At 44.8% G+C, this 12,035-nt stretch overlaps 2 protein-coding genes across 3 annotated transcripts in view; both read left to right on the forward strand.

Annotated features, from left to right (window-relative positions):
• tead1a (TEA domain family member 1a) overlaps positions 1-4,072 on the forward strand; it is a 30,140-nt gene extending 26,068 nt beyond the window's left edge. For both annotated transcript variants that reach the window (XM_062390516.1, XM_062390515.1), the window contains one exon: positions 45-4,072. In XM_062390516.1, coding sequence (XP_062246500.1) covers positions 45-158 — 114 coding nt within the window. In that variant the 3' untranslated portion in view covers positions 159-4,072. The remainder of the gene's footprint in view (positions 1-44) is intronic.
• Positions 4,073-6,000: 1,928 nt separating this feature from the next.
• Positions 6,001-10,174, forward strand: rassf10a (Ras association domain family member 10a). Its single transcript, XM_062390616.1, has one exon. It carries the CDS (start codon positions 6,444-6,446, stop codon positions 7,857-7,859), a length of 1,416 nt encoding a protein of 471 aa, XP_062246600.1. The 5' UTR covers positions 6,001-6,443; the 3' UTR covers positions 7,860-10,174.
• Positions 10,175-12,035: the final 1,861 nt, after the last annotated feature.

Here is a 12,035-nt window from a genome sequence, read left to right on the forward strand (position 1 = left end):
TTTTCTCTCTGTGTGTGTCTGTGTGTGTGTGTGTGTGTGTGCAGGTGGTGAGCAACAGAGACACTCAGGAGACCTTGCTGTGTATGGCGTGTGTGTTCGAGGTGTCCAACAATGAACACGGAGCACAGCACCACATCTATCGACTCGTCAAGGATTAACACACTTGTAGACACAGAGGAGACACACACAGACACACACACACGCACACACACAGACACACACATACGGCCTTTGTTTGGGCGATTAACGGCGTCTCTCAGCCTTCGACTCTAAATGGCTGCACGCTCACTGAGGCTTCTGGGAGAATCCTGACAAAGGGAGGGTTTCTTAATAATCATTTTGTGCTGCAGAATATTCCCCCGACAGGAGCGTCTTCACACGAGATATTAACTCGGACGGGAAATTAGACGCTCGTTAGCCGAGAGGAAAAAAAGCACAGTGACAGTGCAGCCATGGAAACACATTCAAATCGACCTGGGCTCTTTTTTTTTTTTCCTCCCCAAGAACATCCTGACTCAGATTTCATCAGGGGATGTCACGTCTCCTGCTAATTGGCTCCCGACCACACTCCCCCCCCCTCTCGCTCTCTCTCTCTCTCTCTCTCTCTCTCTCCGCCCTCCTGTGGAAAAGGGGTGTGTGTGTGTGTGTTATCAGCCGGAGTATCGACGCACACTGAAGGTCCGACCCTGTGCATCATCGATACACAACGTGGTCACCGCTCAGAGTCGTGTGAAGCTGCGTTCTTGCACAAAACTTAAAAAAGAGGTTTTTTTCTCCCAAAGAAAAGAAAAAAGAAAATCTAATTTCTACCTTTTGTATGTTTTCTTTAAAAAAAACAAGAATAACTTCTAACCTTTGGGTAAAGTGTGTATCGATAGTAGCATAGAGACTATATTTTAAATCCAGGATCACTATCTAAAAACTTTATGTCAATAAGAAGTGTAATATAAGTGAAATTCAGGTATTTGTGCAACAGGTGACGAGAGATGATTCAAATAAGTAAATGAATAAATGAGTCCCGACCCTGTTGAAGTCATGATCCTCAAGATTCACGTCCCGGCCGATTTAGTGGAGGCATCGTGTTTCTGTGACCTTTTCTTTCCTCAAGCAGGAAAACGAGTGTTAGCGTTAGCACTCACTGACTTACATCTCTACAGTTATACATAAATTATTACGTTAACATTGGATCACATGTACGATTTGTTCCCCGTGACGCTAGTCGAGCCACAGACGTGTTTTGAGGATTATAACTTTCTGTACTTTGTGTTGAGTCAATTTGAAAAACACTGTGACTCTAACGTCCTTCCTGGTGTTCGAGGAAACGTTTGTTTAAAATTAAAATTAAACCTGTGATCCTCAAATTTCACTTAGTTCAGAATTCTTCTACCAGCTAAACTCGAGCTTTAACAGCTCACGGGCTGGAAAAGAAGACGATCACCTGAAGAAGGTCTCTGCTTCCTCCTGTTGTCCTGAGAAGAAGCTGAAGCGTCTTCTGTCTGTGACGTCACGCGGAGCCGTCGAGTGGCAGCGAGGGGATGAGCGCCCTCGACCAATCACGAGTCAGTCTCATGAACATGGAATCTGTCGGATAAGATCTTTGAGAAACATTTATCTGACATGAACTTTGACCTTTGGAATTTGGTCCATGCCCCATCTGCTAACCTGGAGGACGTACGGCCCCATGCCGTAGCCAGCCACCAGGGGGCGATGGAAACAAACCAGCAACGCTTTTGTTTCACCTGCTGGGAGTCGTCTTGTCGTCCATCTTTTTATCCAGTGTGTGAATTGGTCCTTGTCCCGTCTGCTAACACCGAGGAGGCAGGAGGGTTTTGACCTGTACTCCAGGCAGCCACCAGGGGGTGATCAAGTCATGTCGTCCATCTTTATGTACAGTCACACTGACGCAGGTGTTGGAGACTGAAATGTTGTTACGTCCATATTTAAATCGAAGGTTGTCCTGTTTTCCACGTCCAGTGTTCGATTCCCACTCTGGAGGACTTTATTGTTTTTAAGGACACGGTCCCTTTAATCAGCGGAGGACTGGTTTCCTCCTCGTCCACGACGCCACGTCAGCATAAAAGAAATTTATGAAACACAAACCAAAAACCCTGTAGGTGGCAGCGCAGCAGGTGTCAGTGCCTTCGGTCGGAACACGCTTCTTACTCCTGGTGAGTTGTCGTTGTAGAAGAAGAATTCAGTGAATAATCAGAATCACGTAGTTCGGGATCGCACGCTGTCTCTGTCCGAAACCGTCTGTTCACGACATTTAGCCGGTTTACGTTTTCCTACGTGATTCATGCTGAACCAGTTCGTACACGACGGAGCCTCATTCATTAACTGCAACAGACTCGTTCTGACGTCTGTAGATAAATCATTCGGACGAAGGGAAACGAAACTTATTTAAACTCAAAGGAAAAGTTTGACATTTTGGAAATGCACCTTTTCACTTTGTCAAAAAAATAAACTTTCCAACATCTCATTTGTAAACTGAAGATAAAGTATTGTGTTTGCATCTTAACGAATGAGGCCCAGATGTGTCTGTGTGTGTTGAAGTAGTGAATGAACAGTGAAGAGACAGATGTTGTGATTCTTTGTGTGTCCGAACCGTCCAGGAACATGTTGTCGAACCTTCACCGTTCGAAAGGAACCATGTTCAGTCCGAGCGACCGGCTGTCACGAGTAAAGACTCACATCCGACTCCGAGGACTTTCTACCTTTGTGCCTAGAACTATTCCGACCTGCCATCGTCCCAACTCGCTTTAGTTTCACTCTATTTGTCTGAAGACCCGTGTGAGCGTCTCTCTGTGTTTCAGCAGAACATCAGAAAAAAAACCTTTGTTCAATTTCCTCCGGCCTTCAGCTTTCCCAGAGTCTCGTCTCACGCCGCAGCGGCTTCCTGTTTGTCGCGCCCGAGCGCCTACACGTAGCACGTACGTGGGAATCTAACGCGCGGCCTCGGAGCGGCTGCGTCTGCAATAACGAGCCTCTGTTTGGATTTTATCTACCACCTGCCTACCAAAGACCTCACAGAGGAGAAGTGATTTATAACGAGTCAGAGTGACTTACGAGCTTCTGCCAAAAAAAAGAGAAGCCGGACGAGAAGCCGCCGCAGCCCCTGAGCTGTGAAACTGTAAAGATGTAAACAAGCTAAATTAAAACAACTAAACTAAAACGAGTGGAATTAGGTCTAAATGTCTTTTGAGGCATTTTAAATTTCTTCATTAAAGGAGACATGAGGCTTTTTCAGTTTTTCCTTCGGGCCTTAAAGAGACAGGAGCTCAAACCAGGTGTTTGAGACAGAGGCTGAAAAGAGGAGCAGCAGCGATGGACAGCCCTAGGAAATGAAAACCTTTTACAGTCGTACCTCAAATGAGGAATAAGACGCTGAATGTGTCTCCTTCAATGAACATGGACCCGTGTTACTGGTCAGAGTGGAGACACCCTGTGAGAAGGCCTCTGGAAACTGGGATAAACTCGACTTTAGGACTTTTACTGTTAAACGTCAACTAGAGGATCTGCTGAAACAAAGTCCCTCAGAAAAGCAGCGTCAGCGTTTCGCCTGCACGTCGCTCAGAAGGTTTCAAACCGCCGAGTTTCTGAATCATCGTCGTCCGTGTTTGTCAACGTTTTTTCTCGTACGTGCAAGTTGGATGTTTATCTTCTTCTCCGAACCTCGCGTGGCACAGGAATTCTGTCTGTAATCAATTCCAAAAATGGCCTTGAATCTCTCCACTCCGGTGCACGTGCAACACGTGTGTGTGTGTGTGTGTGTGTGTGTGTGTGCACTGAGGGTTTTTGATAAGGTGCTTTGTATAAAGGTGACAATAACGTTTATTACAGATGTTGTGTATATCTTTGATATTCTAATGTCTAATCCTATTTTGCGAAGAACAGAGAACATTTAGGAGAAATCCAGAAGCTGGTGATGTGTGTCCGTTGGTTCAGGGTCTGATCTCTGCTTTGTTTCTTTTCTCCCCTCATGGCTAAAAGTATGTTAGATATTTTCTAGCTTTGTAGAGACTTTGTACGCATATGCTATTCAGTTTAAATAAATGGTCAGTTCCAAACTGTGCTCCGAGCTTTTGTCTTCACTCGTTGGTCGAGAAATTATGAATGAAAAATATGAATCATTGCTGTTTGAGGTTAAAACGTTTTTTTGCATGTGAGCTCATTTAACACAACACGGGATGTATTCGAGAATTTCACAGAAACTCTTTAACTTCACCCAGGACCGGATGTTCCAAGAAAGTAATAAATATAATATAATTCTTGGATCCACTTGTTTGTCCAGATTTTTGTTATATTATTATATAACCTCATCTAACCCACATTTAAATCAGATTTTCACTCATATCAGTCCCCTAAATATGTCATATTTCTTTAATGAAGATTTATGAATTATGCTCTGAGCAATTCAATGAAAATGTCACATCTTCAAACAAATCCTTTTGGAAAAAAGTCACAGCTGATCAGAATCCTTCATCTTGTTTCCACTGAGAGAAACATTCTGGGAACTTATAAAATCTATTTGTGTAAATGAGGTAAATAAAGATGAATGTGCAGTATGTTGTCTGAACACCAGGGGGAGCCACACTCCCAATAATCCATCCATCCATACACCAGTCATCAACAAAACATAGTTTCCATGTAATTATTCAAATGAACATCCCTGATATTCAGTGATTATTAGGAGAAAGGAATTATTTTACATCTTTAAATAAACTATTTTAAATCTATTTCAAATTACCGACAGGCGATCAAAGACATTTTCTGTGATTTCGAACCTTCAACCTTTAACGGTGGGTCACATGGAAATGATGACATCACAGGAAATGAGATCAAAGATAGGAAAAAAAAACAACACTCGGTGTTATCTCACATCCCAGACACTGACGGCCTGATCCTCTTTATCCAAATCTGCTGCATGCCACGCTCTCTGTGTATGTGTGTGTGTGTGTGTGCAGACACACACATGCAGTATTACTCAGGGAAGCATGCACACAAACGCACACACACACACAGGCATTAGTGTGTCTTCCCAGATGTTTTTCTGAGCAGTTATTTGACCAACAAACGTGGTTTTGTGCATCGCTGAGCTGAGGTTACAGAACACAAACGCACTAATGGTGGCTGCTGGGGGATGAACTCCATTAATGTCACACACACACACACACACATGCACACACAACAAAGCACTCTTAATGCAGATAGATAAATAAATAAAGGAACAAATCCCGTTATGAGTTGATATTCGTGGTGAAGAGCAGATTATGGACTCTGAGATCAGAACTGTGCGGGTGTAATAGACGGATTTTCCTTCTGCTTTCACGCTCGATCCATCTGAGCCCGAAACGTTCAGCTGTGACTGGGATTAGGAATCTGAAGCTGCGTAACAATGCTGCTGCTCCCAGTCAAACCAGCTACTAGGATTTACTGTAAGAATATGCTAATGTTCTTGATTCAAGTTCCATATAAATGTGGTTGTATTTGAGTTTTCTTCTATTGTAACGCACATTAAAGTTAATGATTAAAGCATTATTTTATATTTGATATATATATATAAAATTTGATAACAATTTAATATCTGATATCTGCAACAGTCCTGGAAATATCGGTCGAGTTCTGATTGAGAGCTTTGACTTTCCCACTAGTGTGTGACCTTAAGAATGTTATCACACGCACGCACGCACACACACACACACACACACACACACACACATGCAAACACACAACATCAAACAACAGCCGGGCATGGTTAGGTAATCTGGAATGATTCTGATACCTGTAACCTGTTATACAAAATATGTGTGTGTGTGTGTGTGTGTGTCTGAGTGAGTGTGTGTGTGTGTGTGTGTGTGTGTGTGTGTGTGTGTGTGTGTGTGAGAGTGTGTGTGTGTGTAGCAGAGAGAGAGGCTGGTAGAGAGACGGAGGGGGCGTATCTCAGCCCTCAGCCTCCTCCTGCTTGTCCCGCAGCAGACTCAGTCTGTCCTGTCACCAGGACGCACCTCTCCTCCTCCTCCTCCTCCTCTTCCTCCTCCTCCTCCTCCTCTTCCTCCTCCACTCCGGAGCAGTGCGCCGGCCGGAGCTCACTCTGCCGGGTACAGAGAGGGATGAGGCCCCGGCAGGCAGCCCGGGAACAGCGAGGAGATACATGGATGTAATGGTTGTGGAGACCTCGCTGCTGGTTCTTCAGGGACCTGACGGATCGCTTCAAACTGGGAACTGAGTCAAACTGGGAACTGAGTCAAACTGGGAACTGAGTCAAACTGGGAACTGAGTCAAACTGGGAACTTTACGCAGCGCGGAGTTTTGCTGTGGAGGAGTTTTACGCGTCGATGATGGATCATTATGTTTGAATCAACTCCAAACGGACTCTGGAATCTAAAGACTGCTCTTGTCTGTGGAACTTTCTGAGTCACCACGTAAACTTTTTCCTCCCGGAGATGGAGCCGGAGGAGGGGAAGGTCTCCGTGTGGGTATGCCGGGAGGAGAAGCTGGTCTCCGGCCTGACGAAGCGAACCACCTGTGCCGACGTGGTGAAGGTTCTGCTGGAGGACCAGAACCTGCAACAGGGCTCCTCGGCCGCGATGCTGTCCGGATCCCCGCAGTCCTACTGCGTGGTGGAGAAGTGGCGGGGCTTCGAGAGGACCTTACCCAACAAGACCAAGATCCTGCGGCTGTGGAGCGCCTGGGGAGACGAGCAGGAGAACGTCCGCTTCGTCCTGGTGAAGACCGACGCGTCGCTGCCCAACAACGGGCCCCGCAGCGCCGAGGCCCGGGTGGTCCAGAGCCGGGACAGCGGGGGTCCGGGCGCGGGGCTGAAGGGAACCGCCAAGAGCTGCTGGACCGCCGCGGCCGCCGCAGCCAACCTGTCCCAGGACAAGCAGCGGCGCATCGTGCGCAAGGCGTTCAGGAAGCTGGACAAGATGAACAAGAAGAAGGAGCAGACCGTGTGCAAGGACCAGGACTCCGTGGAGAAGATGGAGACCCTGGTGCACATGGTGATCTCCCAGGACCACACCATCCGGCAGCAGGTCCAGCGGATCAAGGAGCTGGACCGGGAGATCGAGCGCTACGAGACCGAAGTGCACTTCGACCGCATCCAGAGACACGGGGTGAACTATGTGCAGGACACATACATGGTGGACGCGGCGGCGGACCCCGCGGCCGCCGGCTCGGAGTGCCAGGACGCGCGCTGCACCGCGGAGGCGCTGGCGCAGTTCGAGGAGTACGCGCGCCGCTGCGAGGAGGTGGTGCGGCTGCAGGAGGAGCTGACGGAGCGGGAGGCGCTGATGGAGTGCATCACCGGGGAGATCCAGGAGGAGCTGAACCGCCGCTGGATGACACGGAGGCGGGAGGAGAGAGGAGCCGAGGCCGCGCAGGACACGGAGGACACGGGCATCGCCGCCTCCTCCGCTCCGGCTGCGGAGTCAGATGCAGAGAGTCAGTCCGAGGACGAGGTGCTGCTGGAGGAGGAGAGGATCAAAACGCAGCTGGACACGAGTCTGTACATCGGCCTGAGGCTGAAGACAGACCTGGACTCCCTCCGGGGGGACTTGGACCTGAGTCTGGCACTCTGGGAGACCAAGGAGAGCGAGCTGCTGGAGCTGCTGGCCCGGGTGGAGGGCATGGACATGGAGCAGGTGGAGGGCTCGGTGGGTGGGGGTGCTGAGGAGCAGCCGGGGGCAGGGGGCGCTGACACTGAAGCTGCCCCCTCGGAGAAGGGCAGCGGCTGGGTGGAGCAGGCCCGGGGTCTGTCCAAGGCCTGCAGCACCAACGACGACGACTCGGACACAGGCCTGAGCTCCATGCACAGCCAGGACTCCGACAACCCGCCGGTGTGCGAGTCGCTGGTGTAACTTTGGGACTCGAACGCAGAGCCACAAACTCAGGGGCCGAGAAATCAGTGTTGGTCAAAAGGGAGAGTACGGACACTGCAATTCTATAGCAATAATTTCTGTAAGTAGTCGTCGCGCAATAAGCTAGGAGAGGTGCTGACCTTTGACCTCCGTGTGGATAGGCAACAAACTAGACCACGTGTTAGGAGAATTAGCCTCGAAGAGTATTAAAGCATCGGCCCACTTGTGTTGTGTAGCTGATGAGAGGTTTCAAACGGAAAAAGGTCAACGCAAAGGCCAGTCTGATGACATCACACACACACACAGGTCAGACACACACAATAGAAGCAGCATCAGTTCAGTGTCGTACAAAAATCGTCATTTCAATTTGAAGAAATCCTTAAATTAGATCAGATTAAGAGTTTACATGGACACCGATCTTCTCAGATTTAGACGATAGAAATATGAATATAGAGTTGTGATATTATGAAAAAAAGTCATAATAATGTGAGGAAAATGTCTTAATTTTACAACAAAAGCTTGTAAGTTGTAATGTTACTCAAACAAAGCTGTAATAGTACCAACAAAGTAATAATATTACTAACATAAAGTCATTATTTAACAGGAATCAAGTCTTAAGTCATTTTCACAGAGGAGACAAGTTGATCTTCTGATATTCATATACACAGATTAATATCACAACATTAAACTTATACATGTAATTTATTCTTGTACACACAAATCTCAGATTTTCATTTCCTTAAAGTCGTCTTAATACTCCGTCGTACTGAGTGAGACACTTTCATGTGAACAGCGTTTATCCGATCACCTTAACTTGAATAATCTCATATAGGAATAATCAATAATCAATTAAAGATGTGATGTGTTCCAACATTTTGTAAAGTGCAGCTCGGGCTTCAGAGTTAATGAGAAGAAGCAGAACAGTCAGATTGTCGGTGTCCATGTAAACGTCTCTGATCCGTTTCCCTCGGCTCAGTCGACACTTCACTTCCTCCTCAGTGTAACTGTGAAGTCTCCGAAGCACAAAGAGTTGTGTTGAATTTAGTTTTGCAGATAAAAACATGTGGTGCCTGTTTTGGATTGTGAAGCGTTACACAAAACCTCCATCTATCAAACATTAATATCTCTTCTGGAAACCACATTCACGTGACCTGAGAGGGATGTCGACCGTCTCATTGTAATCAGACTTTCCTGCCTCTTGCATTTTTAACTTTGACTTTCTATTCAAGCTTCAGCTAAACATTTGTTAAAGCTGCCCCCCCCCCCCCGACTAAAATGTATTTAATGTGTGAAATTGGTGGAATGCTCCTTTAAAAACATGAGTTTTACTTGTTTCCCTAAAAAAACATCACAAACGAGTAAAACCTTTAATTTGTATCGAGGTTAAACTTCAGAAACGATTTGTTTGTTAATGAGAAATACACCAGAGACACAAACATGAGTCAGAACAACAACAACAACAGAACAACTATGTGATCTACAATGTACATGAAGTGTTTCTGGAGCGATCAGCAAAGTTCAAACCAGGAGAAATTTACATTAAATGTCAGATGGACAACTCGTCTCTTCTTCCTCTCGTAGAACAGGAATGAAGCTAAACTACCCTGGACACACGTGCACTTTATCTGAAGCCAGAGTCTCTGTAGTGGTGATGGAAGAGAGCGCCATCTTGTTTTTTATATCATCATCAACAAAAAAAAAGGAAAAACTCATCAGAAACCCTGTGTGATCAGAACTACCTAAAATGACAGAAATCCTCTTTAAGACAAATGTTTCTAACGTGTACTTTGATTTCTGTTGTTTGTTTGACCCACGTCCCATCCACTCACCTGGAGGAGGTGGGTGTTTATCTTTATTTACAGTCCATGTCCTGAACGTCTGAAGCTTTTGTTTAATAATCTCTGAGACATAAAGATGAACTATTTGAATCACTGTCCTGGAAACGGCTCCTGGTGAATGTGTGTGTGTGATCTGTTCTTCGTGGATCTATAGATCTGCACAGAAGAGATGGAGAGAAAAAAACATAAAATCAAGATCTTCCCTCGAGGAAACTCACCGCTCAGTATTTGCGTCGGGCGCCGTCGTGATGTCACGTGTTTGACTTTGTGTGCAAAGTAAAAAGCTTGTAACAGAGGAGACTGTGGATTTAAAGGTTCTCTGTGTCCAGACACCAACATGAACCCTGTGGAGATACTTCATCTCGTCTGTGAAGCTGCAGCCAGACGACCTGATGGGATGTTCTGTGGCTGCATCATGACACCGGTCAGCTTCTTATCACACCTGACTGTTAGTGGTGAAATAAACAGTGAAACACACCTGCTCTGTGTTTGGGTTTGATTCTGCGTGAACGAGGATTTTATACAAACTGATTTCTTCCTCCAGCGTTTTATTAAATATCTCAGTTGAGACGAGGAACAGAGAAACAAGGAGGAATAGTTTTGTTTTGCTATATATCATGATCAGATTATTATTTAAAAACAAATCATGAATAACCTCCTTTCATTAAGACGCATGTTATTTGACCATTAGTGTTCCCTGTGCATGTTGTGTGTGCGTGTTGTGTGGCATGTCGTGTGAACAGGAAGCAGATTGTAAAACTAAAAGAGTCGAACCGACAAGTTTGTTGTTTCTTGAATAGTTTCTGAATTTAATAATGATCTGGATACATGAACACGGCAGAGCTGGACAGTGAAGTGTGTGTCTCTGTGTGTGTGTGTGTGTGTGTCCAGTCATACCCGTCATGCATACTTGTGTTTAATTGCCGCTTCTTGATCGCTCTTCCATGAGCTCCTGCATCAATAATGCCACAGCAGGAACCAGAGAGCTGAACACTCAGGTTTCCACTCAGCAACACAAACCTTCACAGCTTCTCCACAGACTCACATCACACACGTCACAAAACTAAACACACACTTTTATTCACTCACTCGTGTCCAAGCTGGTTTTTATTTGTCAGAGTTTTTCCAGATTTAAAAAACGTCCAAATGAATAAAAGTGAATGGATTCTAACTTGTGGCGCTCGCAGCGAAGACTAATGAGATTTTAAATATTCAGTAGCAGCGTCTCAAAGTTCTCAAACAGCTTCTTGTGGACATTGTGTTGACATTGTTGTGTTAACTGCAACCCCATCCCCACACACACACAGACACGCACACTCAAGACTGAATTTTTCAAACTGAAGTTTAGAAAAATAATTCATAGAAAAGGTATTTTACGACTTGACTGAATAAATGAAATAAAAGATAAAGTTACACCACTGGACGTTTCCCATTTTCCCAATTCGCTGTTACTCTTTAAGATGAATTGTTGTGAATTATTAGTTCTTCTTCACATGTAAAGCAGAATCTACTGTGTGATCACAAGTTTACACCATGAGACAGGAAGAAGCTCCACAGAGCATTGGTATGTAATAACTGAACCACGACCAAGACGTTAAACTATTAAATCAGAATCAGAATCAGAAAGTATTTATTGCCAAGTAGGTTTACACCTACAAGGAATTTGCTCTGGTTATTGGTGCATACAATGAACATAGAAACATAAAAACATAAAAACATAAAAACACAATAAATGCAACACACATAAGAAAAGCAATAAAAAGAAACAATATATATTTACTCACTATTTACTTCTTATTTACTCCCTTTTTCTAATATTTATACAGAGTAACATTTATTTAGACATAAACTTATCTAAATAAAATATATATAAAAGATATGAAAAGTAAAAAGTGAAATGCAAGATGCAAAAAAGTGAACAGTGTCAGATTGCAATATGCAATGTAATGCAGTATAATATAATATTATATAATGTGTTAATTTAACACATCCTTGAGTTTTTTTTGGGGGGGCAGAATAAAAGTCAGAGTCAGGTCCCGGGCCTTATTGATAAATCATCTAATCTTTAACTCTCTGGACTTTTACATTCGCTGAAAACATAAAGAGGAAAGAACCGGGAAAAAACATGATACGTTTCTTCTAAACCGTGAGTTTGAGGAATGAATGTGATGAAACGAACATGTTCAAATGATAACAATCAAATCTTTAATATTTCTCCAGGTGTAGGATTGTTTTCTGACCTTTTAACGAGATGTAAAAGTCACATCATGTTTCAGACGTCACGGACGAGTCAAACCTCCTCACAGAGTTCCAGACATTTCTGCAGACAGAGGTGTTT

Source organism: Platichthys flesus, chromosome 6 (genome assembly GCF_949316205.1).
Source record: "Platichthys flesus chromosome 6, fPlaFle2.1, whole genome shotgun sequence".
NCBI lineage: Eukaryota > Metazoa > Chordata > Actinopteri > Pleuronectiformes > Pleuronectidae > Platichthys > Platichthys flesus.

Bases quoted from the DNA above. Each gene is read 5' to 3' on its own strand.
- rassf10a (XM_062390616.1), top strand. From the start codon at position 6,444: ATGGAGCCGGAGGAGGGGAAGGTCTCCGTGTGGGTATGCCGGGAGGAG.